The sequence below is a fragment of the Indicator indicator genome, chromosome 3, assembly GCF_027791375.1.
Source record: "Indicator indicator isolate 239-I01 chromosome 3, UM_Iind_1.1, whole genome shotgun sequence".
Lineage (NCBI taxonomy): Eukaryota > Metazoa > Chordata > Aves > Piciformes > Indicatoridae > Indicator > Indicator indicator.
The window spans coordinates 3,634,061-3,660,374 of NC_072012.1; the positions used below are offsets into that span (position 1 = coordinate 3,634,061).

General features: G+C 47.3%; 1 protein-coding gene across 1 annotated transcript; it reads left to right on the forward strand.

The window, feature by feature from the left end:
- Window positions 1-341: 341 nt before the first annotated feature.
- Window positions 342-24,846, forward strand: E2F7 (E2F transcription factor 7). The gene is made up of 12 exons (XM_054399841.1): window positions 342-422; window positions 3,887-4,162; window positions 7,684-7,852; window positions 10,703-10,987; window positions 11,773-11,931; window positions 13,997-14,134; window positions 15,550-15,726; window positions 16,750-16,834; window positions 17,858-18,377; window positions 20,053-20,323; window positions 21,683-22,107; window positions 24,670-24,846. Exons 1-12 carry the CDS (start codon window positions 342-344, stop codon window positions 24,844-24,846), a joined length of 2,763 nt encoding a protein of 920 aa, XP_054255816.1.
- The last annotated feature ends 1,468 nt before the right edge of the window (window positions 24,847-26,314 follow it).

The following is a 26,314-nucleotide window of genomic DNA, read 5'->3' on the forward strand; positions in this document are numbered from 1 at the left end:
GCCGCGCGCCGCCTGCCCGAGCGCTGATTGGCCGGCCGCGCTGCCGGGGCTCCCCGGCGGGCCGCTCCTGATTGGTCGGATTGTAAAGCGATGTCTGGGGGCGCCTGGCGGGAGCTGCAGAGACCCGCGCCCCCCGCCCGCCCGGCCGCCCGCCCGCCGCCGAGGTGAGGCCGCCGCGCCGCCCGCCGCAGGGACCGGGCAGGCTGTTTCCCCCGCCTCCTCGGGAGTGAAGTCCCGAGCTGCCGCGCTCCCTTCGCGTCCCGCCGTGGACGGGAGCGCTGCCTTGGGGCGGGAGCGGCTCCTCTTAAGGGCCGGGCTAAAAGTGTCCTCTCGCTTTGCAGATGGAGGTGAGCGTCCTGTCGTTGCGGGACCTGGCGAGCGGCCGGCCGGGGCGGCGGGGCCGTGCCGAGGCGGCCCAGAAGGTGAGCCAGCGTTGGGGGGGGTGGGGGGGGGGGAAGTGGGAAGAGAGCGAGCGGGAGGTTTGATCTGTCTGTCTTCAGCGCCGCGGGAGCCCCTCGCACGCTACCGCCTCTCCCGGTGCGGAGCATCACGCCGGGCCCGGCGCAGCGCGAAGTTTCAGGGGGGTGGTCGGGACTGCCACCCCGCCGCCCGAGGCCACCTGGGGCTGCGGCGCCCCAGCCCTGTGCGTGCTGGCTGTACGCGGCTCCGGCCCGGGCGGCTTGGAGGTGGGTCAGGCTGGGCGGGCAAGGCCTGTGTCCCCCGATTCTTTACCACTCCCTCCCGCTGATAACATTTGGGGTGCTGCCTTTTGGACCAGCACACCTGGTCTGCCCTGCCGTGTCGGTCTGTACGTCTTACAGATGTACATGTGCATCGTACCTGCCGGCACTCGGAGCACCGGGGTGTGGACGCTACCGTTAAAAGACAATCCAATGAGACAGCCATGAGCCACACCACCGTTGTCAGCAAGCACAGTGAATACACGCAGGCTTTATTTCCAGGTTTTGGCTTTCTCTTCAGCAAAACTCACTTGGCAATTCGAGCATCCCAGGAGCTCCTTTTGGGTAAGGTGGAGGAGGAGATTTTTGTACAGATTCACCGTTCAAAAGCTAACCAGTGCCAGGCGTGACATGGCACTGGAACGGTGTAGTCCTGTTGCTTGGCAGCAGTTTGAGCATGAGGATGCATATGTCCGCTCTGCTTGCCTTCTGGCCAGGCAAAGTATGCCTATAGCCATACAGGGGTGTTACCAGGTAAAGAACCTATGCAGTGACATACAGCAAGCTCATAGTTCCTCTCTTGCCTCACCAGCTAAGACACAGGATGTCTAATTTAGGGCATGCATTGCTTAGTAATGTCTCCTGAAACAGACCAAATTCATCACCTGATCTCCACGTTCTGTCCTCCCAAGATCATATAGTTCTTGTCAGACTCAGTTCCTATTATCTCAGATACTTGTTTCAATTGCTGCTGACATACTAAGTTCATTAAGCCAGCCCTTTCTTGGCCTTGTTTTTGTAAGCCATCTCCACTCAAATCAAAGTGAATCTCATACTTCTACCAACTCTTGCAGTTTTGTGGAACACAGCTAGGAGTTCGTTGAGCACTGCAGCTACTGGGGAGGGAAAAAAGTGGTGGGGGGGAAGAAGTAAAAGGAAAATAAAGATCTGAAAAGTTAGTAGGAGACTGTAGTGCCACTGGTTGTTTTTTTTTTTTATTGTGATATTTGTACAAACAGAAAAATCTGAAGTGGTAGAACTGCAAGTTGCTTCATCTGTCCTGACTGCAGTTCCATTAGCACTAACCACTGTGAACAGGAGCTTGAGGGGGAAGGTAGATTTTTCTCCATTACAGACCAAGTGCTGATTCACTGCCAAATGTGAAGTTGCAAGAACACATAGCATGCCAAGACTGTGTGAAGATACATTCTAAGAAGCATCTTGGCCTCAAAATTGACCCCCATTTATCATAGTGTAGTAAGTTTCAACTGACTAACTCTTAATTGTTAAAGGGAGATATATTTAGTACATCCTTTGGGGTAATTCATAGGTGGATGCACGCAGAGGTGCTCACCACGAGCACTCAGGGTGCAACCTTTTTGATGTGCCAAATTTGTTTCTACTTTGAACTGCTTCAGTTGTTACTAGAATTCCTTTCTGCTTTTTCCCTAGGCTGTATCAGATAAGGTGATTTTTTGGAATCACCTGTTTAAATATCTGTATCAACTAAGTGATAGCTCAGTTGCTCCAAATAAACAGCCCAACTTAACTTGGGAAAGTTCATAGAGCAGACCAATAGGAACTTAAGATTTTCTTCCCATTCGAGAATTAGACTTATTGCATCACAAAACCCCCACTGTAATAACAATCTCCAGCCTCAAAGTAGTCATGTTAGATTTTTAAAACTCATTTTGAAGAAAAAAATGAAGTGGTGATCATAGTCTGAGCAAGAAGCTTGCACAGTTTGAGACCAATATCAAAAAAGCCACAGCTGGACTGAAAAGCAAACAACTTCAAGCCTGATTATAGTTTTTAGAAGCAGTTGTCTGTTATAAAGGCTTCACTCCCAATTTCAGCAGCTCATAAGTTCTACTAGTTTCCTGTCTGATGATCTGTCTGCTTTGTTTTTTCTCAAGGTGCATGCAGTCATTTCAAGGGACTAAATCTCAACACCACTGAGCAATCTTAGCTAGAGTTCCAAGTAGCCCCGTGTCCTGTTTGTAGGGTATTAAGGTGAATTAAGTGATAGCTGGACTACAGAGCATTGATTTCACTGGACAGAAAGGAACAGCACAACTTTATGCATAGACATTTGTGGAAGTCCTGCTCTGTGCATGTTTAGGATACCTGGACCTCATTTTTTTTTATACCCTGTGAAGGAAAGGCAGTATGGCATCCTCTCCACTCCAGGCTGTTAGTCTTCATGAGCTGTTTGCACTAAATGCTAGAGAGGTGTTTCTTGGGTCTCAAAAATGGATCTGTTAGCTCAGGGATATGACTGATGCTTTCTTCAGTCCTTTGAAATTTTGATCTGAATGTTAGGAGGAAATTCTTCACAGGAAGAGTGACTGGCCATTGGAATGGGCTGGGGCAGGTGGTGGAGTCACTGTCCCTGGGAGTGTTAAAAACAGACTGGATGGGGCAGTTAGTGCCATGGTTTAGTTGATTAGGTGGTGTTGGGTGATAGGTTGGACTTAGTGATCTCAAAGGTCTTTTCCAACCTGGTTGATTCTGTGATATTTTTTGCAGTAAGAGGAAGGGGTAAAAATGGACCTAGAGGAGAAGTATGAAAAAAAACCTTTGACTGCAGCCAGGGACTGGAGGGAGTGGAGCTTCATTCAAAGAATGATAAAAATCAGCTGATGAATTAGATTTCTTTCTAGCAGCTCTTAGCTGTAGTCAAGGAGTACAGTAACAGACATTTTCTGTGTTGTGTTGAGCAGCAGATAGCGCAGGTGAAGCTTGCTTCACTTACACCTGAAGTTACATCCACTTTGACATTTTATGACAGTTCAGAGCTGCATCCTGAGAATGGCCTCTCGCTGGGGACTTTTCAAGCAGAACACCACGTTTCCTTGCTCAGTGTAAAGTGACCAATGCATTGTTTCAGTTTCAGTCCAGTTTGGTGATTTATGTTTGTGGGCAATGCTGTCATACAAACAGCCAGGATTTAAAAGCCTCCAAGGCCACGAGTTTGACTGCTTGACCTCAGGTTCTGCAGTTCAGGGCAATATCATCTCATACACACTGCCTCCAGTACAGCAGCACGCAGAATGTTGTACTGCTTCCAACAAAGGCAGAACAACTCTGATAAATATAACTGAGTGTCAAGGCATGAGTCATCCAATTACCTTTGTAAGAGCAATGAAATTGATTGTTGAACTGTTTTCTTTCCTGTTGTGCCTAAAGAACTTTTTGTTTAATAGGAAAACATATTTGATCGATCCAGGATGGCTCCAAAGACTCCCATTAAGAACGAACCAGTTGATTTATCAAAGCAAAAAGGCTGCACCCCAGAAAGAAATCCTATTACACCTGTAAAGCTTGTTGACAGACCTCAGCCTGATCCTTGGACCCCCACTGCTAACCTGAAGATGCTTGTTAATGCTGCTAGTCCTGATATGAGGGACAGGGAAAAGAAGAAAGAGCTCTTCAGACCCATAGAAAACAGTGATCAGAGTGACACACCCGATTCATTACAGGTGAGACTCACAACATGGTTACCTTATGTTCAGTTAAGACTCAAACCTTCCTCAGGTTGTGCTTCAGTTCTCTTCCAGCTGCCTCTTTGCCCCCAAGGGCAGTCTGGCTGAGCAGTAGGACTTGCCAAAACTAGAAGTAACTGTCTTACTACTAACCTCCCAAGAGCCTGAATATTACTTTAAAGGACTGTGAAGGAATTAAAGCTTAAACGTGTCATTTCTCCCAACCTGAAGTACTTCTGACACTATTTTCTGAACTGCATTAGAAAGAAAATTGCCAGATCAGGCAGCATTTTCAAAAGCAATTGGACAGTGGGGAGGAATATTTTTCAATATGCTTTTGAAATCTTATAACTTGTCCAGAGAAGCTTTGCAGAGTGGCCAGCTGAAACCTTCTCCCCCTTTCCACCCCAGCCCCCAAAGCAGTAATCAAACAGTATGGTCAAGTGTTTGGAGCACTTTTATTTGCCAAGACTCAGGCAATGCATCATTACAGTTGTCTTCCTTCAGACCTATTTTTTTTTTTTTTGTCCCAACCACAACTTTTCTGAACTTTTTCTTGTAGAATATCCTTCCCTGATGATTTCAGTGAGAGGAAGATAGTTTTGGGATCCTCCTACATTATTTAGTAGGTGCAGATCACTCTACAAGTGCAAGTTGTACACCACCTACAGCAGTCTGAAGCATTCTGCACTTTGGAATCAACAGTTGTCTGAAGACAATTCCTAACAGAGTTTATAGTTAGTTAAAAGCAGTTGATGTGAAAGCCTGCTAAGACCATGTAGCATTTTTGGGGTGACAACTACAGAGTGTTCAAATCTTTTCTAGTTAGTAAAGCTTACACTTAATAACTTTCTCCACACAGAAAGCTGGCTTGGAAAAGATGTGAAAGTGTTCCTGTAAGAATACTGCTATTTCCATATCATAAATAAAAAATCAATTGAATCAGAGCAACAGCAACAAGGTCACTTAGTCACAATGAAGATCTCATAAGCAAGGAAATGTGGGTTTCAACAGCTGCCACCACTCTCAGCTTTTCTTTGTCAGAGTGTGGTTATTTTTTCCCCTTTTTTTCTTTTTAATTTTTTTTTTTTGACAAGAGTGCACAAAAATTCCATCATTCCCATTTTGTAATAAACAAACATACCTCCTCTCCATGTGTCCTTGCCATCACACTTCTGCTGTCTGGTTGGGTTTTCTTCTTCTCACTGCAGGGGCAAAAAGACCTGCAGAGTGCACTAAATTTAACAGCCTGACTGAGTTTCAGGGTCAGAGCCTGGCTGGTGCCTTTTATAATCTCTTATACCATCATGCCTCCTCCCCACTGCTAACCCCCAGTTTCTTATAGAGGCAATGTGAAGGGCAGTAAAATCTCTCAACAGAGGGACTCTGTGATGGCTGGCACAGCTTCTGGGTTATTAGATACAGAGGTGTTTGAGGGAATCCCATCCTGTTTAATATCTTTATTGATGATCTGGATGAGGAGATAGAGTCCACCATTAGTAAGTTTGCAGGTGGCACCAAGTTGGGAGCAGGTGTAGATCTGCTGGAGGGTAGGAGGGCTCTGTAGAGGTTCCCTGCCAGGCTGGACAGATGGTCAGAGTCCAACAGGATGGTATTCAACAAGTCAGAGAATGTTAGAATCATAGAATCAACCAGGGTTGGAAGGGAACACAAGTTCCAACCCCCCTGCCATGGGCAGGGACACCTCACACTACATCAGGCTGGCCAGAGCCTCATCCAGCCTGGCTTTAAACATCTCCAGGGATGGGGCCTCAACCACCTCCCTGGACAACCCATTCCAGGCTCTCACCACTCTCATGGGGAAGAACTTCTTCCTCATGTCCAGTCTGAATCTCCCCACTTCCAGCTTTGCTCCATCCCCCCCACTCCCTGATATCCTCAAAAGTCCCTCCCCAGCTTTCTTGTAGCCCCCTTCAGATACTGCAAGGCCACAAGAAGGTCTCCTCAGAGCCTTCTCTTCTCCAGACTGAACAGCCCCAACTCTCTCTCAGTCTCCCCTCATAGCAGAGCAGCTCCAGCCCTCTGATCATCCTGGTGACCTTCCAGCATGTCCATATCCCTCTTGTAACAGAGGCTCCAGAACTGGATGCAGTACTCCAGGTGGGGTCTCAGCAGAGTGGAGCAGAGGGGGAGAATCCCCTCCCTGGCCCTGCTGGCTACACTTCTCTTGCTGCAGCCCAGGCTCTGGTTGGCTTTCTGGGCTGCAAGTGCTCACTGCTGGCTCCTGTTGAGCTTCTCATCCCCCAGCACCCCCAAGTCCTTTTCTTCAGGGTTGCTCTCCAGCCAGTCCCTGCCCAGCCTGGATTTGTGCTTGGGATTGCCCTGACCCAGTGCAGGACCTTGCACTTGGTCTTGTTGAACCTCATGAGGTTGTCATGGGCTCACCCCTCCAGCCTGTCCAGGTCCCTCTGGATGGATCCCTTCCCTCCAGCCTGTCTGCTGCACCACACAGCTTGGTGTCATCAGCAAACCTGCTGAGGATGCTTCAATGCCACTGTCCATGCCAGGTTCTGCACTTTGGCCACAACAACCCCAAGCAGTGCTACAGGCTGGGGACAGAGTGGCTGGAGAGCAGCCAGGCAGAAAGGGACCTGGGGGTGCTGGGTGACAGCAGCTGAACAGGAGCCAGCAGTGTGCCCAGGTGGCCAAGAAGGCCAATGGCATCCTGGCCTGCATCAGGAATAGTGTGGCCAGCAGGAGCAGGGAAGTCATTCTGCCCTGTGCTCAGTGCTGGTTAGACCACACCTTGAGTGCTGTGTCCAGTTCTGGGCTCCTCAATTCAAGAAGGACATTGAGATACTTGAATGTGTCCAGAAAAGGGCAAGGAAGCTGGGGAGGGGTCTGGAGCACAGCCCTGTGAGGAGAGGCTGAGGGAGCTGGGGGTGTTTAGCCTGGAGAAGAGGAGGCTCAGGGGAGACCTCATTGCTGTCTACAACTACCTGAAGGGAGGTTGTAGCCAGGTGGGGGTTGGTCTCTTCTCCCAGGCAACCAGGGACAGAAGGAGAGGACACAGTCTCAAGCTGTGCCAGGGGAAGTTTAGGCTGGAGGTGAGGAGAAAGTTCTTCCCAGAAAGAGTAATTGTCCCTTGGAATGTGCTGCCCAGGGAGGTGGTAGAGTCACCATCACTGGAGGTGTTCAACAAAAGCTTGGCTGTGGCACTTGGAGCCATGGTTTAGTTGCCAGGAGGTGTTAGGTAATAGGTTAGACTTGATGATCTCTGAGGTCTTTTCCAACCTGGTTGATTCTGTGATTCTGTGAATATTCCTCCTCCCCTCAAAAAGAAATATTCCTTCCAAGTAGGATCTCACCATGTGCTGGTCTTGGGTGTTTGGTCTTACTGCTGCTTCCTTATGCATAACCTTTTTTTTTTTTTTTATTATTAGAAAGTCTGAGCTCAAATATTGCTGACATCTGAAACATGCCTTTTCTGGCCATGCCTTGCTTCTAAAGCTCTGCACTAAAGGGTCAACTGTTTTTTTTTTTTTCTTTCCAAACAGTATGATATTGTAGAAGACAGCACGGTTGATGAGTTTGAAAAGCGGAGGCCCAGCAGGAAACAGAAAAGCTTAGGACTCTTGTGCCAAAAGTTTTTAGCTCGTTATCCAAGTTACCCCTTGTCAACAGAAAAGACTACTATTTCCTTGGATGAAGTGGCTTCCATTCTTGGTATGTATCCCTGCAGACCTGAGGTAACTGATCACCTGGGCTAACAGAAGAGGAGAGCCTTCAAAAGATCAGCCTTCTTAGAGAGTACATTCAGGCCCTGCCTTCCCCTGTGTCTGGATGCTCTTCTAATCCTTCCAGTCAGGTTTCAAAATGCCTAATACTCCTGGGTCTCTTTACTGCTCCATAACACTGCTGTTCTCAAATCTGCTTTCTGAAGGTACTTTTTAGTAGGCAGATCTTTCCTTCAGCTGTTTACCAGCTCTGTTGCTTTCTTCAGTTTTCAATCTGCTGAACAGCAAAGGACTTACAAGTAGCAAACTCTTCTGAGGGAGGACTTACAAACAACAAAGTCTTGTCAAAAGGGAAGGCTTTGGGGAAACAACTGCAAATTAGTGGGTGAAGGAAATCAGTTTGGTTTGCTGCCTGACTTCAGCAACATGCCTGACATTGTGTCTTCCAAGATCTCTTGGCTCATCAAGGTTGTCTTAGCTTTTAGATTCTGTCTTTTGAGGGAAGGTGGCCAAGAGACCTGCAAGAGTAGAAGGAGAAAATGTGTTCTATTGAGGTGGTGAGAAAGCCTTGAGTAGCCTATTGTCTGGGTCTACTCCTAGGTTTGGTTGTAGTTAAAAGATTAATAAAACATCTGAGAGCAGTAATGAAACTTGGGAGAGAGAACTGAGCCACATCACACTAATAACAAAAAGATCCAGGTCCTTGGCAAGGTTGTCCCTTGGCTAGGAAAGGGTTTACAGAACTGGGCTTAAACCAAATAAATATTGTACCTACATTTAGAGCTCAGGAATCTGTAACAGAAAAAAAAAAAAAAAAGCAAATTTGAAAGGCATCAGTTTGGGGAAGAAAGAGAACAGAAAGGTGAGGTCCTCTGTGGCTCTGGTTAGAAAGTCATTGAAATACTCATTTGCCTTGGTAATAGGGAGTGGAAATGAGAGACAATGCAGATGAAATAAACAGTTAAAGACATTGCTTTCAAGCAAATTGGGTTTTTACATCTTGCAGTTATTCCTTTCTGTGTTTGCATGAGATGCTTGTGCTCTGACCTTGTTCAGCTAAACACAGGCAGTGCTCTATTCTGTGCTGGGGAGAGATGTTAATTTTCTTTCCTAAATACTAGAACCTTTGTTTTAGAAGTTCCTGTTGGAGGTTTCACCTGTGAGGAGTTCAGTGTGCTTGTTCTTTCCCTTTGGATTTTCACTTCTTTGCTTGTCTGTACCTACTTGCTTCAGAGACCACAAAATTTACTGCTGATATTTGTTATGCAGAGAGCAGCAGTAAGAGTTGTTACTATAAATGTTGTCTGCTGAAAACCTGTGGAAAGACCACAGAGGGAGCTGTGCTCATGGTGCCTGACCAGACACCAGGATATTTGTAGCACTCTTGTTTTTCTAGAGCATCTCTCACTCCAAGTTCTCCATGTACTTGGAGATACTCAGAAATTGTTTATCCTAGCATTTGCTTGAGGCTGGTAAGTATCACCCATGTTCTACAGGTGCATCAATGCCTTGTGAAGTCTTGCAAAACCTTTCCCCTAGGCCAGCACTGCTGCTCAACCCATGCTGACTGTTATGGGATTTCTGGGGCAGATGATGCCACCAGTGTATAGTGCACTGTCTCATGCATAACAGCTGTGCTCCAAACAGTCCTGAGTGTGAGCACCTGGGGCACTGAGCAGAGCCACCCATGTTATTCAGTCCCCAGCCTGGCACACAGAAGTCAGCTGCACCCAAGTTAGACATACCTCACAGATTTCACCTTGGGGTAGACCCAGCCAGCACTGGGCACTCATCCCTGCTGCATCTAGGAACAAAGGGTCTCATTCTCTGTTGCTCTGCACCTTGGGAAGCCTTTGATTCTCCATTGCTGGGTACCTGCTTAGCAAGTAATTGTGCCATTTCAAGTGCAAGAGGAGGACCACTGGTTCCTGTAGGAGTGGGCTTTTATACCTACCCTGTCTCACTGCCAGCCTCTGTTACACACAGGCTCTGAAGCTCTCTGACAGTAAGGGCCAAAGGGCTTTTTGGCTTTGGGGGTTTTAGCTCAGAGCACTCTGAATAGGTCTGAGTGGGGCTGGGCAGACTGCAATCAGTTGTCCTAAACACAGTGTAGATGCTTATAATGAAGCCATGGCTGGGCTAGCAATTTAGTAAACAAAGAGCATCAGACCACGAGGCTAGCCACAAAAAAGTCAGCTGTGCAAATACGGACAGATCCAATGTGATGTGTCCAGGTGGATAGCAAAAAACATCTTGTGAACACTCAGCTGTTAAAGAACAGCCTGCTCTGTGTTCTGCTTCTGCTGAATCATAGAATTGTTAGGGTTGGAAGGGACCTCAAGGATCAGCCAGTTCCACTCTACATCAGGTTGCCCAGAGCCACATCCAGCCAGGCCTTCAAAACCTCCAGGGATGAGGCTTCCACCACCTCCCTCAGCAACCTCTTCCAGTGTCTCACCACCCTCATGGGAAAAACCTTTCTGACATCCAATCTGAATCTACACATGTTTATTTTTGCTCCATTCCCCCATTGTCCTATCACTCCATGACACCCTCAGAAGTCCCTCCCCAGCTTTCTTGTAGCCCCCTTCTGATACTGCAAAGCCACAAGAAGGTCTCCTGGGAGCCTTCTCTTCTCCACACTGAACAGCCCCAACTCTCTCAGTCTGTCTCCAGAGCAGAGCAGCTCCAGCCCTCTGCTCATCCTCATGGCCCTTCTCTGGACACCTTCCGGCACCTCCAGATCCTTCTTGTAAGAGGGGCTCCAGAACTGGATGCAGTACCCCATTCAAACTAGATGAGCATCTGTGTCTTTGTTATTTCCCCCCTCTCAAAACAGGAGTTGAGCGGAGACGAATTTACGACATAGTGAACGTCCTGGAGTCCCTGCACCTGGTTAGCCGAGTGGCCAAGAACCAGTACTGCTGGCACGGCCGACACAACCTCAGCCAGACCCTGAAAATGCTTCAGGAAGTAGGAGAGCTGCAGTATGGGGAGCTAATGACCTTCTTCCAGCACAAGGAGCAGGACTTGGAGTACAGATTGGGAGAACAGAGAAAGGAGCCAGTTCCTGATGCTCAAGACAGCCCCTTACTGGACTTTACAGAACCAGACTGCACCTCTGGTAAGATAACTGATGTGTCTCAGGTGATACACAGACATCAGCTCCTTTCTCCAGTTTACTAGGTGACCTTTTGGCCCTCACTTTGCTTTGAAATTAAATAATGAAAAAGATATCCTTTGCAAAGAGCTGCAGAATTCACCATGGGGGTAACAGAATTCTTCTGTCCTGAGCATAGGGCTCAGTACAGAAGAATTCACCATGGGGGTAACAGAATTCTTCTGTCCTGAGCACAGGGCTCAGGACAGAATTTTCCCCTCTCATACTGAGTGGCAGGAACTTTTGCCAGGGTCTCCAGTTCTTCTTTCCCCACCTGTACCTGACAGTAAATGCTTTGTGCCTACAGCAGGTACCACCTTCCACTTGTCCGCTCTTGGCAGTGCTTTAAGTTACAAAGTCCGTTAGAATCACAAAACTTTGGAATCTGGCTTTCCAGAAGCTATTTTTGCAAGCTTTCATTTTTATCACCTTTTGAGGAGAGACTTTAAGTCGCAAAGTCCATTAAAATCACAAAACATAGCTTTGGAATTTGGCTTTCTAGAAACTATCTTTGCAAGCTTTCATTTTTCTCACCTTTTGAGGAGAGACTTCAGTCTGAATTGCTCAGTTAATTTGCTACCTTTCAAAAGATTTCTGCTTCCCAGTGAGGAAACAGTTTCTCCCCCTTCCCCCTCCCCCCCTTTTTTTTTTTTTTTTTTTTTTTTTGGTGTGCCAAACCTACTTGCTAAGTTTTCCAGCTGTGGTGGATGACATGTGCTAAGAGGCTTTGGGTGTTATTTGTAACACAGCATCTGCAAACAGCAGAAAGGACAAGTCGCTGCGGATCATGAGCCAAAAGTTTGTCATGCTCTTCCTTGCCTCCAAGACCAAGATAGTCACTCTGGACACTGCAGCAAAGATCCTGATAGAAGAGACCCAGGATACAGTGGACCACAGCAAATTTAAAAGTAAGCTGGCTGTTGAGGGGTGAATCAGTCAGGGAGTAAGGGAAAGAGGGGCTTGTTTGGACTGACACCAGGAGCTGACTGCAAGAGCAGCTCAGGAGTCTTCTGCTGAAATATGGTTTGGGTTGTTTTGGGTTTTTTTACTTTAATTGCACATTGCAGTATGTGGAAACATCCTGTGAGGGTGACAGAACACTGAAACATGCTGCCCAGGGGGGTTGTGGAGTCTCCCTCTCTGGAGATATTCAACCCCCCACCTGGATGAGTTCCAGTGTGACCCAATCTTGGTGATCCTGCTCTGGCAGGGGGGTTGGACTGGATGAGCTTTTGAGGTCCCTTCCAGCCCCTAATATTCTGTGATTCTGTGAAAGCTGGGCAGGGGGAAGACTCAATTTGACAATTATTTCCCAAGTTTTAGCTTCAGAAAGAAGAGAAACAATTTATTGGGGGGGTTTGTTTCCATTTTTTTTGGTATACTTTAACTCTGCTTCCCTGTACTGTTCTGAGTGATTTCTCAGAACTTACTGAAGTGAAATTGAGTTTAATGGAATTTATTTCCTTCTCTCCAAAAATGTGTTGGTTCTCATTTTTACCCCAGCAGTTTTTCACAGCTGGGTGGCAGAGTTTGAATTTCAGTTAGTGGACACTGCTATTTTGATTCCTTGGACAACATGGAAAAACTCAGAATTGGTAAATAATTCTTCTAAAATAAAGGCTTTTCTTTCGAGTTTTTAAAGCACTTCTGAAATAAAGTACTTGCACTTCAGTTTTAAAATTCAACCCCAAACACCAGGAAGGATGTGAGGAGTTGAGCAGGATAACCTGTGGGTATCAGCTCAAACATGCTGTTTATAGGAGTCACAGAGATTTTCCTAAGAGTGTTACATTTTTAAGAAGATAAATAGGTGTCCTCTTGTGATCAGCTGTGTACTCAGGTCCTTCTTGTCCCCAAGGACTGGAGCATGTGCCCTATGAGGAGAAGCTGAGAGCCCTGGGGCTTTTTAGTCTGGAGAAGAGAAGGCTGAGAGGGGATTTAATAGAAGTTTGTAAATAGCTGAGGGCTGGGGGTCAGGAGAGAGGGGTCAGGATCTGCTCAGTTGCACCCTGGGATAGGACAATGAATAGAAACTACAGCACAAGAGGTTCCACCTCAACATGAGGAGGAACTTCTTCACTGTGAGGGTCACAGATCACTGGAACAGGCTGCCCAGAGAGGTTGTGGAGTCTCCTTCTCTGGAGACTTTCAGAACCCATCTGGATGTGTTCCTGTGTGACCTGTGCTGGATTCTATGGTCCTGCCCTGTCAGGGGGCTTGGACTCGATGATCTCTGGAGGTCCCTTCAAACCCCTAACATCCTGTGATCCTGTAAGTGCTTGTCTTCTCTCCACATGGAGACAGCTGCCTTGTCTAGGCATAACTCCTTAACCCATTTCCATCAACATGAGGTATGTCAGCTTAAACCTGAGCTACTAAGGTGATTCAGCAGCTACAGCATGAAGCAGCAGTAATAAGCTGGTGGAGGCTGGCAGGGTGAGCTTCACAGGAGGTGGATTAAGATTTTACCCACCTCATCTGTGAGAATCAGAATCACAGAATCAACCAGGTTGGAATAGACCTCCAAGATCATCAAGCCCAACCAATCACCCAACCCGAACTAATCAACTAAACCATGGCACTAAGTGCCACATCCAGGCTTTTCTTAAACAACTCCAGGGATGCTGACCCCACCACCTCCCTGGGCAGCACATTCCAATGGGCAATTTCACTTTCTGGGAAGAACTTGCTAAGATCAAGTCTAAACTTCCCCTTGCAAAGCTTGAGACTGTGTCCTTGTTCTGTTGCTGGTTGCCTGGGAGAAGAGACCAACCCCCACCTGGCTACAACCTCCCTTCAGGGAGTTGTGGAGAGCAATGAGGTCTGCCCTGAGCCTCCTCTTCTCCAGGCTAAACACCCCCAGCTCCCTCAGCCTCTCCTCACACAGGGCTTGGTGAGAGCTGTGGTGGTAGTGTGTGATGCAGTGAGGGGGCTGCCAGGCGGGTGCTGACTGCCTGTGCCCTTCCCTGGCAGCCAAGGTGCGCAGGCTGTACGACATCGCCAACGTCCTCACCAGCCTGGCCTTGATCACCAAGGTGCACGTCACGGAGGAGCGCGGCCGCAAGCCAGCCTTCAAGTGGATCGGGCCCGTGGACTTCCCTGCCAAGACTGGTAACTTGTGTGCCTTGCACCTCCTTTCCTGTGTTGGTTCAGCAATCGCTTCCCTAAGGGTATAGAATCCTAGAATCGTTAGGGCTTGGTTCTGCAGACCAGCTACAGTCACATCTCCTTCCCCTCTCTTCCCTGTAATCTTCACCCGTACGCTCTAAACCAGCTCATCATCCTGCCCCAGGTGGAGCTCCGCTGATAGAGAAGAGAGAGCAGCACTTCCTCCCTTCCTACCCTGCCTGTCCTTCCTAAAGAGCTTGTACCTGTCTATCCCTACCCTCCCAGCATGCGAATTATCCCACCAAGTTTCAGTAATAGCCACTGTGTCATGGCATCCTGGCAGGGCAGTGGCCCTTAATTCATCCTGTTTGTTGCCCAAGTGCATCTGCAGAGAGGCACTTTAGCTGGGCTGGCCCTGTCACCCTCTTGTGTGAATCCCCCTTGATTCCCTTGGGGTGTCTTTATCCTTGGCTTGCAACAAGTTGAGAGCCCTTGCTAGCACTCCATCCCTCTGCCTCTGGTGAGCTGCCCCAATGTTTGTCACAGGCAAGCATGAGATTATTAGCCCCTTCCCCCTTTGAATCGAGTTTAAAGCCCTATCAATGAGCCCTGCCAATTCCTGCCCTAGAATCCTTTTCCCCCTCTGGGACAAAAGATGGTTTTTCTGTGTGAAAAGAAAAGAATACTCCAGCAATTCATTCTCTGTCCTGTGACTGTTAGCTGCTGGCCAGCTCAGCATTTCCCCTTGTTAGACTTTGTACCCAAGAGCTGGAACTGTGGAGGGGTGTGGAAAGATTCTGTGTCTTGCTGGTGTTTTCACACTGGCTTCCATAGCTGTATGAATAACTCCATGAATCCTACAGCAGTGGCAGATAATGCCTGCATCTCCAAACCTGGGTTCCCCCAGCTTTTCTGGATTGCAAAACCTCAGTAATTCTGTCGTAAGTAGGTGAATTGATGTCTTTGTAAGGGGGACTAACCAAGGTAGAGCAGAGCTGTTCCTTGCACACATCTCTTTGTACAAAAGCTTTGCCTGCAAAGGAGGAGGCAGTGGGCAGAGCATCTCTGTAAGCTGCTGATTTTTGGCTAACAGCCAGAGCAAAGAGAAGCCCTTTGGTAATATATTTGGGTCAGGTTAGTGCCAGAACCAAGTAAAAGTGAAAGATAGTGTCATGCCATCTTAATACTCCTTCTCCTCCAGGCTACACATGCTAGAGTGTAGCTGCTGCTGCAGCTGCCAGGAATGGAAAGGAGGGAAGCCCTTATCTACCAGTGCTTATTGAGCTTAGGTCTGCTTCAGTGGTGTGGGGTTTGAGGTGGTCCAGAAGTTACCTCTTACGGCTGGGTTTGGTAACATGGCAGCACAGCCATCAGCTGTGTTCCCTGAAGGACTGCTGTACAAAATTATGTTCCTGCAGATGAGCCAAGAGGGCACAGCCCCTCCTCTGATCCTCTGGCAGGCACACAGCGAGGAGCCTGTGCCCACAGACAGCACAAGCTTACACGTCACGCTTCGTTTAACTGCACACAGCCTTGTGAAGGGACCAGAAGGAAGGTCAGTTCTGAGCCCAGCAGCCCACACCAAGAGAGGCCAGGTAACTACTAATGAAGCATCTTCTGTTGTGTCCTGCTTGAGCTGCCCAAAGATGGCCTCACCAGTCTAAGGCTCCTGATGGGGTGAATGAGCCTAATTAAATATGTGACTTACCCTTGGGAGGTGCCTATATTGCTGCTGTCCATGTGAAGAGACTTCTCTCCTGGACCCTCCAGTCAAGGGCCTAAAGTTAGATAAAATCATAGAATCAGGCAGGGTTGGAAGGGACCACAAGGATCAGCCAGTTCCAACCCCCCTGCCATGGGCAGGGACACCTCACACTACAGCAGGCTGGCCAGAGCCTCATCCAGCCTGGCCTTAAACACCTCCAGGGATGGGGCCTCAACCACCTCCCTGGACAACCCATTCCAGGCTCTCACCACTCATGGGGAAGAACTTCTTCCTCATGTCCAGCCTGAATCTCCCCACTTCCAGCTTTGCTCCATTCCCCCCAGTCCTATCACTCCCTGATATCCTAAAAAGTCCCTCCCCAGCTTTCCTGTAGCCCCCTTCAGATACTGGAAGGCCACAAGAAGGTCTCCTGGGAGCCTTGCCTTCTCCAGACTGAACAGCCCCAAATCTTTCAGTCTGTCCTCAATGTGATGAATCTGAACCATACTGCCTTGAATCTGCAGTTTGTTTCCTGGTAATTGTTTTTGTTCTCTAACTGCAACTATCTTATCCTTTCTTCTGTTGAAATTTGGTATAGATAAATTGATTCATTGTATGGTTCCTTACGGAGTGGAATTGACTGTAACAGTTTGATGGATAGCTGTTTAAAAAAATAAAGCAATTACAGAGGTTTTCACAGTTCCTTTTTATAGGGAAATTGAAATGTTGAGCACCTCTCTGGTGGGACTCAGCATTCTGAGTGTCTTGCAGGTTGCAACTGTAGGTCATTAGTAGCTATTATGAAAATGTGCCTGGATAGAAAAAAAATATACCAATTATTTTACATGACCAGTATCAAAATATGCTTGCTAAACATACCTGCTATTAACTGAATGCCCCTTTGTTCTTGCAGCCTGCTTTGTCAATTCAGATGAATATTGCTCCAAAATGATCAATCTAGCAGCTGTCTGCAGGCAGGAAATAGAGGAAGATCCTAGGTAGGTTCGTCTCAGCTCCTGTCCAGTATCAGCTTTGTGCTTGTCATTTTTAGCTCCAGGCTGGATTGCAATTATGAGACTGACAAACAAGATTGCCAGAGAATCTCATTGTTACTATTTGAATGCTGATAGATGTCAGTGTTCCTTTCTGGGGTTTGTTTGTTTTGTTTGATTTCTTTTTCATGGCAAATGTGTACCCACCTGTACTTATACTACTGTTGTCCTTTAGCTTCAGTAGTTTTTCATCTCTTGTGTCTTTATGTAGGACATCCCTGCCTCCTTTGACCTGTTGTCTAGGTAGGCTGAGCAAATCATGGTTCCATGTAAGAGTATCTCTGTCATATCATAGAATCATGGAATTGTTAGGGTTGGAAGGGACCTCAAGGATCAGCCAGTTCCAACCCCTCTGCATTGGGCTCACACTACAGCAGGTTGCTCACAGCCACATCCAACCTGGCTGCAAAAACCTCCAGGGATGAGGCTTCCACCACCTCCCTGGGCAACCTGTTCCAGTGTCTCACCACCCTCATGGGGAAGAATTTCTTCCTAGCATCCAATCTGAATCTCCCCATTTCTAGTTTTGCTCCATTTCCCCCCAGCCCTATCACTCCCTGATACCCTAAAAAGTCACTCCCCACTTTTCTTGTAGCCCCCTTCAGATACTGGAAGACCACAAGAAGGTCTCCTGGGAGCCTTCTCTTCTCCAGAGTGAACAGCCCCAACTCTCTCAGCCTGTCCCCATAGCAGTGGGTCTGTCCCCACTGGAATTTGTTTGGGAATGCTTGTCTCTGGTCAAGTGCAATCAAAAGCCTGACTGTTCTGCCAAAGACCTGTTAAGTCTGCATCTGTGTAAGGAGAAACAATAAAAAGTGCCCCTCTGTGTTAAAGTAGTGATATGGGGGAGGAATTTCTCCACACTTATGTCAAGCAATGTGTTTTGTTTGCTTTTAAGGATAAGACAGGGGTTTTATTTTGGACTTAAATGTTTTACTATTTCTCATTACTCTATTTTTTTTTTTGTAGGAATAAAGCTTGTCCTACAGAAACAATAGTAAATTCAGCAAGGAACCCAAGCATAACCTCACCTCTCTCCCTTCTTCCAGTTCCTGGGGACTCTGATTTTTGTGTCACCCCTTTGCCTCAGGCAGTTTTCCCTGTGGTTCAGGCAGATGTGCCAAGCCTCTCGCTGCCAAACGGCATCAGCAGCCAAGCTCTGCATCCTTCCACACCAGCAGTCACCAAAACAGAAAATGAAAAGCCTGCCCTGCTCCCCAACCAGCCCTTCCTGTGCTTCCCATCTTCATCCCTTTTAATGTTGTGTGGCAGTCTTCAGGAAAATAACTTCAGGGAGACCCTGCCCACTGCAGGAGATGTGGGAAACAGGAGCGTGGAGGGGCAGATTGCCATGCCTCCAGCTGCCTGCCAGAAACGCAGCTCCCACCACTGCACAACACCCTCTGCACCTGGAGAGGATGAAGAGCCAGCTTCTAAAAAGCAGAACATGGAAGAGAGTGATGTGCCCCTCTCACTTGTAGTACCCAAGGTAACAGAGTGAATTTCGTTATCCCTTAGGCTTCCACTGAGCGAGGAAGAAGTTTTGCCCATGACAGTGTTCTCAGAAGTGAAAGTGCACTGCACCACTCTTGTCACAGATACCTTAATCAAATGGCAAGAGGCCTGTGGCAGGATGGAGAGGCATTAACTGGGAGGTGTTTTCACATTACCAGGGGAAAATGAGCTGTGATTGATTACTTGGCATAGTGAAGTGATGCTTGTCTGTTCTTTGGAGTCAGTGTCCTGATCGTTGTCTTCAACTAAGCAGCCTGCAAGAGAGAAAGAAAATCAGTGTGCCTGTAACTCCTGCCTGCTAGCTGGGGGTTCCAAAAAGCAGCAGCAGCACTGCTTACTTCACTGAGCCATAGCACTTTCAGCCCACAAAGCCAGACAGAGCCTGGGCTGCAGCAAGAGAAGCATAGCCAGCAGGTCGAGGGAGGTGATTCTCCCCCTCTACTCTACCTGGAGTACTGTGTCCAGTTCTGGAGCCTCTGTTACAAGAAGGATCTGGAGGTGCTGGAGGGTGGAGCTCCTCTGCTATGGAGACAGACTGAGAGAGTTGGGGCTGTTCAGTCTGGAGAAGAGAAGGCTCCCAGGAGACCTTCCTGTGGCCTTGCAGTACCTGAAGGGGACTACAGGAAAGCTGGGGAGGGACTTTTCAGGGTGCCAGGGAGTGATAGGAGTGGGGGGAATGGAGCAAAACTAGAAATGGGTAGATTCAGATTGGATGTTGGGAAGAATTTCTTCAGCATGAGGGTGGTGAGACACTGGCAGAGGTTGCCCAGGGAGGTGGTGGAAGCCTCATCCCTGGAGGTTTTTGCAGCCAGGCTGGATGTGGCTGTGAGCAACCAGTCCAGCTGTTGCTGTAGTGTGAGGTGTCCCTGCCCATGGCAGGAGGGTTGGAACTGGCTGATCCTTGAGGTCCCCTCCAACTCTAACAATTCTATGATTCTGTGGCAAGTGTGGTTTGTACTTTCCCCCAACTCCAACCTGAGTTCCTCTCTCTCAAGCCCTCTATTGCCTACAGTGAGAAGAGGAGATTATGGTGAAGGTGAAGTGCATCTTTCTGACAGTTTTGTTTACAACTGAACATGGGCTCAAGATTATATCAGTGTTCAACTACAAGCCATTTGAAAGAGGTGGATTTCCTTACCAATAGAGAGAAGGGAATCCCCAGGCTCAGGTGTTTCTTACCTAGTGCCTCCAAGTTCACTGAAAGTGAACTATGGCACAGGGCTTAGGCTTCGTTATTATATTATATTATATTATATTATATTATATTATATTATATTATATTATATTATATTATATTATATTACATTATATTATATTATATTGTATTGTATTATATTATATTATATTACATTATATTATATTATATTATATTATATTATATTATATTATATTATATTATATTATATTATATTATATTATATTATATTATATTATATTATATTATATTATATTATATTATATTATATTATATTATATTATATTATTATTTCTCTGCAACCCAAATTTTTAGTTTGGTGATTGGCTAGGCAGTGTTGTGCTGTTCCTTTGCACAGATGGCCAATTTACTCTAGCTGAGGAAGGTGCATGAGATACATTCTACTGTGTTGTTTCCGTTTGGACTCACCATTTCCTCTTCTGTTTTTGCTTAGAAGCCTTTTGAGCCACCCAAGGCAGAAACTACACCAGGAAGTGGCTGTACATCTGCTGAACACCTAGAAGATTTTCATCTTGACCATCCAAGTCCTGTTGCACCAGAAGCTGCAGACAAGGAGTCTAGCAAGCCTGTAGATTCTCAAAAGCAAGAAAAATGTTCTCAATATAAAGACCTTGGTGAACCCTCTCAAGGAAAAGAGCACATCTGTAAAGAAAATGGCAGTCAGCCTTTCCTACCACAGTATCTTTATGTTCAGCCTACTGCTGGTAAGGGCAGCCATGAGACCTAGAGTCATTCAAAATCCTGCATCAGTTCACTGCTCTGTTCAAATAGGGATGCCTACAGATACATGAAGAAGTCTGTATTTGGCACAAAAACTCTCAGCAGTTCTCTCTAGCAGTTTAATAGCTCTGAAGTCTCTTGACTCCAGATGTCAACTGTTGCTTCTCTGAAAATACAATCACTTTTCTGAGGTACCCAGACATCAAAAGAGATTAATAATGTGGGGTTTTTTTTGCATGCCTTGAACTGAGTGCAGCCAAAAGGCACCTATGCAGCATTCCAAAATCAGGGGCTGGAAGTCTAGGTTTGGCAGTAGGACAGCCAGAAGTGTGCAGCAGCGTTCCCTTCAGTGGGGAATTCACTCATCTATGAACTTTGTAGTGTCTTGTCACCTGCATCATCAGGCTGACCCCACAAAAACTGAGGCACTGGGAGTGTAGCCAGGCCTGCTCGTAGGACACAGTAGCTGGAAATACTACAAGAGGATTTTTGTGACCACCATTTTGCCTGCCTGGGTTTGTGTGGAGTTCTGTGGGAACAGGGTTAGGTTTCCGTGAATACTGCTTCAGTGCTTGACTCACCTGTGGCACAGAGTGGAGTCTCTTGGATTTCACTTACAGAATGGAGATAACTCAGTTTGCAGGTGCTGATCCTGGTGTTTTAGAAGGTCAGGCAAACTGAGGAATAGCAGTTCCTGTTTCAAAAAAAGTCTTTTCAGCAGTTCTGAGGAAAATGAGCATCTTGGGGGGGTGTCTACTTGGTGGTTGGGGTTTTTTTCCCTCATTGAGACCAGTGTGTGTTTCCATGCAGCAGAGGAGAACTTCTTTACAGTGAGGGTGACAGAGCACTGGAACAGGATCCTCAGGGGGGTTGTGGAGCCTCCTTCTCTGGAGACTTTCCAAACCCACCTGGATGCATTCCTGTGCAGACTCCCCTGGGTGATCCTGCTCTGGTAGGAGGGTTGGACCTGAGATCTCTTGAGGTCCTTTCCAACCTTTGATATACTGTGAGACTGTGATATGGTTCCTGTTAGTGAAAAAAAAAAAGAGTTTTGTTGTGCCAGGCTTGTAACTGAAGTTAGAGGCAGAAAACAGCAGGCTGTGTGCTTGGTGCTTAAGAGGAGCAACATCAATGGCTGCAGATACAGTGATCAGGCAGAAGTGTAGGGGGGAGCTGGAGGCAGGTAGGGAAAGGGAACTTGACCCAAGAGGTTTGTGACCAGTTTCCTTCCTACTTTTTGCACATTTGTGTCACAGTTTTCTTCTTCCCCCTTCTAGGGAAAGTAGCTTCGTTTCGGATTGCTCGCTGTATTGAGGCCTTGCTTTTTTCTCTCTTCGATCCAGGGCTAAGCAATTTCAACTTGCTGTTGCCTGCAAACCAAGCCCCCGGCAGTATCAGCCTGGCTGCAAGCCCCTTCCCCTCAGTGAGCGTGCCCTGTGTGATGGTGCCATCGGCAGCCCTGGCTTCCTTCCCTCTCGTCTGCTCCCCCGCGCTCCCCACTCCTCATTCCCCGCTTCCCGACGGCTCCTTCTCCGCTGCCAGCTCCCCGAGTTTCAGCGTGCCTGGCCTGGCCTCAACCACGCCTGTTCTCATAGGCACCACGGCTGTGCTGGCTCCCAAGGTGTCACCCACGCCTCTGGGGGATCCCCAGCAACCAGCACAGCCTGCTCTGCACCTGAGTCCTGTGCTGGCAAGATCCTGCCCCGCCGTGAAGCTGGACTCCCCTGTCTGTGTGGGGCATCCGGTGACCCTTCTGAAGCTGCAGCAGGTGAGAACCAGTCCGGGGTTGTGGTCTGAGTGATGATAAGCACAGCACTGCCAAGCCTGTGGGCCCAACGGCAGCTCGTGCTGCAGCTGGTGCCAGTCTCAGAGTGGTAAGTTATAGAATTGTTAGGGTTGGAAGGGACCTCAAGGCTCAGCCAGTTCCAACCCCCCTGCCATGGGCAGGGACACCTCACACTACAGCAGGTTGCTCACAGCCACATCCAGCGTGGCTGCAAAAACCTCCAGGGATGAGGCTTCCACCACCTCCCTCAGCAACCTCTTCCAGTGTCTCACCACCCTCATGGGGAAGAATTTCTTCCCAACATCCAATCTGAATCTCCCCATTTCTAGTTTTGCTCCATTCCCCCCCAGTCCTATCACTCCCTGACACCCTCAAAAGTCCCTCCCCAGCTTTCTTGTAGCCCCCTTCAGATACTGCAAGGCCACAAGAAGGTCTCCTCAGAGCCTTCTCTTCTCCAGACTGAACAGCCCCAACTCTCTCAGTCTGTCCTCATAGCAGAGCAGCTCCAGCCCTCTGCTCATCCTCGTGGCCCTTCTCTGGACACCTTCCAGCACCTCCAGATCCTTCCTGGAACAGAGGCTCCAGAACTGGACACAGTGCTCCAGGTGGGATCTCACCAGAGTGGAGCAGAGGGGGAGAATCACCTCCCTCACCCTGCTGGCCACACTTCTCTTGCTGCAGCCCAGGCTCTGCTTGGCTCTCTGGGCTGCAAGTGCTCACTGCTGACTCCTGTTGAGCTTCTCATCCCCCAGCACCCCCAAGTCCTCTTCTTCAGAGCTGCTCTCCAGCCACTCCCTGCCCAGCCTATATCAGGGCTTGAGATTGCCCCAGCCCAGATGCACACTGAGAGCTGAAGTCTTCCACCTAGTTTGTGTAGCCATCTGTAGTGGTGTCAAGGCTTGGGACAGTGTTGAGGACACAGCTCATCACAGCACATCTAGCCCTGCACAGTAAAGTGGTGGCTTTTAAAGATCTTACAGGAATTTTAAAATCATTAAAAAATCTTTAAAACTCGTAACTGGAATACAGGAAATACAGATTACAGGATTTTTTTCGCCATTTGACACTCTCATTGTGTGTTATGCAGTGGCTACAGAAGTGGTGAGGTGCACAGGAGGATTGCTGGTCATAATTCAGAACTCAGCTAGTCCCAGCACTTCTTAAGCAGTGTCCTGTGTCACCTTCTCACCTCCGTTTTGATCTCTCTTCGCTAAGTGACAGAAGGCTAGCAACAGCCTCAGAACCAGGTGGGAAACCATGACTGGGAGTTTTGTTGATCTGTTTAAAATCTATCACAGAAGCAGACTTTTTGAGTAAAAGAAAAAAACAAAATGAGGACCTCAGAAGTGAGGGATGCCTCAAGTACAGTGAGTGGCACAAACCAGTCATGCCACACTGTGCCACCTGGGTCCTCACAACTATAAGCACTGCTTTGGCTTGCATTCTTAAACCTGTGATTTGATTCCCTGTTGTCTGAGGCACTGACAAATAGATTGAGCTTTAGGAAGCTTTGTGATTGTTACTTTGGGTTTATCTTGTTCAAGCTTTGGAAAACATCTGTAACGGGGACTGGTTGGCAGGCAGTATCTGGTAACAGATACTAACATTACAGGTTACAACAGAGAGGCACTTCAAGCAGAAGTGGCCAGGGCCTGGGGGAATACTTTTAAATCTGTTTTGATCTAACAAATAGTGAAAGTGAGTGAAACATCAAGGAAGGGAAAGAGCCATTTACATGAAAGGAGAAGATTGGTGGAAGAAGAAATGAGTGTGAACTAGTCAGAGAATCATAGAATTGTTAGGGTTGGAAGGGACCTCAAGGCTCATCTAGTTCCAGCCCTAGAACCTTTGGAATACCTTTGGAATATGTTGGTGGCAAATGTCTCTGCAGACACTCTGGGCCTACATGACAAGCTCCCCAACATTTGTTTTCCTGCTTCTTTATGTTAACACAATGCCAATGGCTCCAGGGGAGTCATTCCTGATTTACACTGGCTTGAAGGGGAGGAGAATCTGCCTCCTGGTTCTGGGCTTAATCTTGCTGCTAACTGAGCCAAGCAGTCTTTGACTTAGAATCATGGAATCACAGAGTTGTTAGGGTTGGAAGGGACCTCCAGGATCAGCCAGTTCCAACCCCCTTACCATGGGCAGGGACACCTCACACTACAGCAGGTTGCTCACAGCCACATCCAGCCTGGCTGCAAAAACCTCCAGGGATGAGGCTTCCACCACCTCCCTGGGCAACCTGTGCCAGTGTCTCACCAGCCTCATGGGGAAGAATTTCTTCCTCACATCCAATCAACACAGTGAGTTGGCAGCAAGATAGAAGCTTTCAGCTTTGGCAACTGGTGTGGAGCTCCAGAACAAAAAGGTGCAAAGTCTGTAGCTTTTCACATGGAGCTGCTGAAAAGATGTGTGCTGTGGTTCCCCACAGTGGCAGGGTGTAGAGCTTAATGTTGCCTGCAAGCTGCCTTCTATTTGAGTGCATGGCTCTGGGCTTTGAGAGCACCTTCCTGAATCCCTTTGGTTTTGTTTCACACACAGCCTTCGTCTGCTCCCCTCACTCCCAAGAGCATTCGTCCTGCGTGCCATGAGGCATTTTTCAAAACTCCTGGAAGCCTTGGAGACCCTGTTTCCTGGAAGAAAAACGAAGGCAACCAGACCAGAAATGCCAGCTCTGTGCAGAGGAGGCTGGAAATCTCCACTACCAGTGCTGACTAACTCCACTCATTGGAGAGAGTGGGCAGATTCTCCTAGGACCCTGTGCTGACTACAAGAGAACAACCTCTTAGCTGACCAGAGGAGCATGTTAGAAGGTCATCCCTTCTGGCATGCTGCCTGCTACCTACTCACCCACTGGTTCTGCTGACCACCTTCTTTACATCCTCAGTACTGAAACCCTTCTACTGAACTCAGAGGCTGTGCCTCCAGACGGCCTTGGGAGCATCAAATTGTATCTGCAGTTTTAATTTGGAAAACTCTCTCTGTTGCTGTGAGGATATGCAAATAAGGGTTTTTTGGGGAGTCCCCAGGGGTTCTTTGTCATGGGTTTAAGTGAGATGTCTAGCACTTACCTGGGGTAAGGATTTTATTTTCTTTTTTTGTTTGTTTTTGTTTGCTTTGCTTTGCTTTGGTTTGGTTTGGTTTGGTTGGGTTGAGTTTTTTTGGTTTAGTTTGGTTTGGTTGGGTTGGGGTTTCTTGTTGGGTTTTTTTTTTGGTTGGGTTTGGGGTTTTTTTGGTAGGGTTTTTTTGGTGGTGGTGTTTTTTTTTTGGTGGTGGTGGTGGTGGTTGGTTTGGGTTTTTTTGCATGTACTCTACTTATCCTGAGTAAATCTGTGGTGCAAATGATAAGCTTGCAGTTGTGAGAGACAACTGCTTCCTTGGTTGCAATCTGTCAAATCCTGCAGCGCAGCCTTTTGCAATTTATTTTCTACATGGAGTGGGATTTAATGTTAAAAAGGTGGGTTTGGGGTTTTGGTTGTTTTGGGGTTTTTATGGTGGGGTTTTTTCTGGGTTTTTTTTTTTTTGTTGTTGTTGGTTGGTTGTTTTTTTGGGGTTTTTTTGCAGCTTCAGAGCAACAGATTTTCTCAGGGTGGGATTACTTGAATGTCAGTTGGTGGTTGAACAATTTGCCCAGCACTTGTGCTTAGAAAAAAAACCTAACAATAAGGTTAACACAATAGGATTGAATGTATGCATGTGAAAAATATTAAGACCAAAATAACTGTGAATGTTGCATTTTTATCATTGTGTTAGTGAACTATCTTAATCCTTGGGGGTTGGTGAGGTTTTGTTTTGCCTTTTTTTTTCTTTGAGCAAAATGTACAACTTAGATGTAAAAACAGAACCCCCTGATTCCTTAAGTAAGTTAGATAAGGTAATTTGAGAGTGCCAAGCCACTGTGCTGAGATTTCATGTCCCATTTAAGTACATAGTCTAGACTTTATGACCAAGGATTACTGGGAAGCTGTTAACCACATGATTAGATTCAGTCTAACCTGAGTCTACTTAAGTGCCTATTTAGTGGTTTACTTAAGTCTACTTAAGGGGCATGTACTTAAGTGCCTCACTCTTCACTTAGAGGATTTGCCTAACTAGTGTTACTTGAACATACTTGGAAGACAAGGGAGGTCTTAACCTTTTTGGTGTGTATCTATCTAAACCATAAAAAGAAGCTGAAAAGAGCAGG

Coding starts and splice junctions, on each gene's coding strand:
- E2F7 (XM_054399841.1), top strand. CDS start 342: ATGGAGGTGAGCGTCCTGTCGTTGCGGGACCTGGCGAGCGGCCGGCCG. Junction 10,988..11,772: donor AGAACCAGACTGCACCTCTG/GTAAGATAACTG, acceptor TTTGTAACACAG/CATCTGCAAACAGCAGAAAG. Junction 16,835..17,857: donor GAAATAGAGGAAGATCCTAG/GTAGGTTCGTCT, acceptor TTTTTTTTGTAG/GAATAAAGCTTGTCCTACAG.